Raw genomic sequence first — 1,989 nt, 5'->3', positions numbered from 1 at the left:
TGGTGGAGTACAACCCTGCTCTAACTGCATCTCCTTTAAGCAAGACTGCGGCCTGTAACCTCTCTGCAGCTCAGTAAGATGGGTCTATTAACCCTCCTCATTTCGAGACTGTTACGGAGGTACATGCACCTTAGGGATTTAAAGAAGACTTTTTGACGACGGGGGGGGGGGGGGGGAAGTTCTCTCTGTTGCTCCCCTGCCAAAGCCTGTGTTTGGCAGCTGTGTTTTTCTGTAAAGGCTGATGGAGTTGCCAAATCTTAAATTAGCAGGCATGAGGTAGTTTTCTTTCATGAATTTTTATTGGGTCATGGGGGAAACACAGAAAAGCTTATGTCTGAGGAAAGGAGTAATGAATCCTGACCCTGTACACAGGACTAGTTTAAGTTCTTATGATTTTAATTTTTTTTTAAATAGCTATTTATGCATCATGCTGTGTAAAAAGACACAGACTTTTCCTTGAGATTCCTCAATCCTGTAAACACTTAGTTGAAAGTGTCATAAACATTCAGGTGGGACAGCGGGGCATTGTTAGGTGAGCAGAGACCACTTGAGCAAGAGCAGATCCTGTGAGTTTGGTGTCAGGAAACCTTACTGTTCATTTGACCTGGGAGGTACAGAGAACTGGGATACTCTGTTTAACTATTCCCAACAGCACCAGGAAAGTTGCAGTGCATAGGTAACTACTGGCTTCTCCTTTCAGGCTATTTAAATTGAAGAAACGCTACAGAAATGTCCTGGACACTATGTTTGAGTTGTTCCCCCGGATGGCCAGGTACTAACTTCTCTTTGGGTGATGGCGGGGAGAGGGGAGTGAAGGTTTAGTGTCTAGGGCTGGGGTCAGGATAGGGACCTGTCCAACCTGCTAAAGGTGTTTATGCTCTGATCTGTCAATTGATTGTTACTGATTCTTCAGTGTGCTGCAGTGGAGTGTTAATCTTCCAATTTCTTGGAGCAGTATGCGATAAGCAACACTCCAGCACCCTGGGCCTCCTCCCGCTTTTGTGTTAGGAGGATAACTAAGAGTCGATGCTTGTTTAATTTTTCTCCCCGTCCCAGCTTTTGGTGAGAGGAGAAGTCCATTTGGGAGGAACATTGGCGTGAATATACTCAGCCCCAGATGCTTCCCTGGCCACTCAAGAGCATTATTGTGAAATGGTGGGGCAGAAGGAGCTTGGTGTTTGAGTGGGGCATCCTCAGACCTTATTCCCTTGAAGGACGTCTGAGGAGAGCGTGTTAGCTAGAGAACCCTGTTCTTGGCACAGTCCCTGCATCCAAGGACATGGAGAGGGCAGAACCAGTGTGTGTTGTTCTTTATTAAAGAAACTGTGGAGAGACATTTGTTTACCAGAAAAAGACAGACTGGGAGGGAATCCAGGCTGCTCTTTAGTTTCGCTCTTCAGCAAGTGGCAAGCTCCTTGTCCAAGGACTTCTTGAATGAGAGCAGGCAAAGAACTGCAGAGCCACAGTGGCAGGGAGGGTGGTCTGGGGTTTTCAGTGCTGCTTCCCATGTGTTGGAAATTCCTTCCAGAGAAGCCAGTCTGTGACTTTGTGTTTCCCTGCCTTAGCAACTCTTGAGTAGCACAGTACTCTTTCTGTTTTTGCCTCCAGCCTGGGTTTAACCCTGCTGATCTTCTACTATTGCTTTGCCATTGTTGGCATGGAGTTCTTCGCTGGCGTGGTCTACCGGAACTGCTGCAAGTGAGTACTGCAAATCCATCCCCCTCTGCAGTGGGTTTGGTACACAGCCAGTAGTAGTGTCTGTGGCAGCTCTGTCTCCCTGTGGACAAGGGGCCAGAGGATGGGTCTAAATGGGGTTTTGCAGCTAAGGCAACATGCTGGGAAAATCTAGGGGAGACACTTCACTTCTCTAGGTAAGATGGGATTAAATGGCTTTTGCATTGCATCTGGAAAGGGAGAGACTTCTGTGGTGGGGTTGGCTGCTGTCGTGGTTTAACCCCAACCGGCAACTAAGCACCACACCGCCACCCG

At 47.8% G+C, this 1,989-nt stretch overlaps 1 protein-coding gene across 1 annotated transcript in view; it reads left to right on the top strand.

Annotated features, from left to right (window-relative positions):
- Window positions 1–1,989, top strand: part of TPCN1 (two pore segment channel 1) — a 49,236-nt gene that overhangs the window by 37,878 nt on the left and 9,369 nt on the right. The window contains exons 19-20 of the mRNA XM_009287513.2: window positions 701–772; window positions 1,609–1,698. Of these exons, the coding sequence (XP_009285788.1) occupies window positions 701–772; window positions 1,609–1,698 (162 nt within the window). The remainder of the gene's footprint in view (window positions 1–700; window positions 773–1,608; window positions 1,699–1,989) is intronic.

The sequence above is a fragment of the Aptenodytes forsteri genome, unplaced genomic scaffold (genome assembly GCF_000699145.1).
Source record: "Aptenodytes forsteri isolate BGI_AS27 unplaced genomic scaffold, ASM69914v1 Scaffold297, whole genome shotgun sequence".
NCBI classification, from domain to species: Eukaryota; Metazoa; Chordata; class Aves; order Sphenisciformes; family Spheniscidae; genus Aptenodytes; species Aptenodytes forsteri.
Note: the sequence above shows the minus strand (reverse complement) of the source record. Positions and strands in the feature narration are given on the sequence as shown.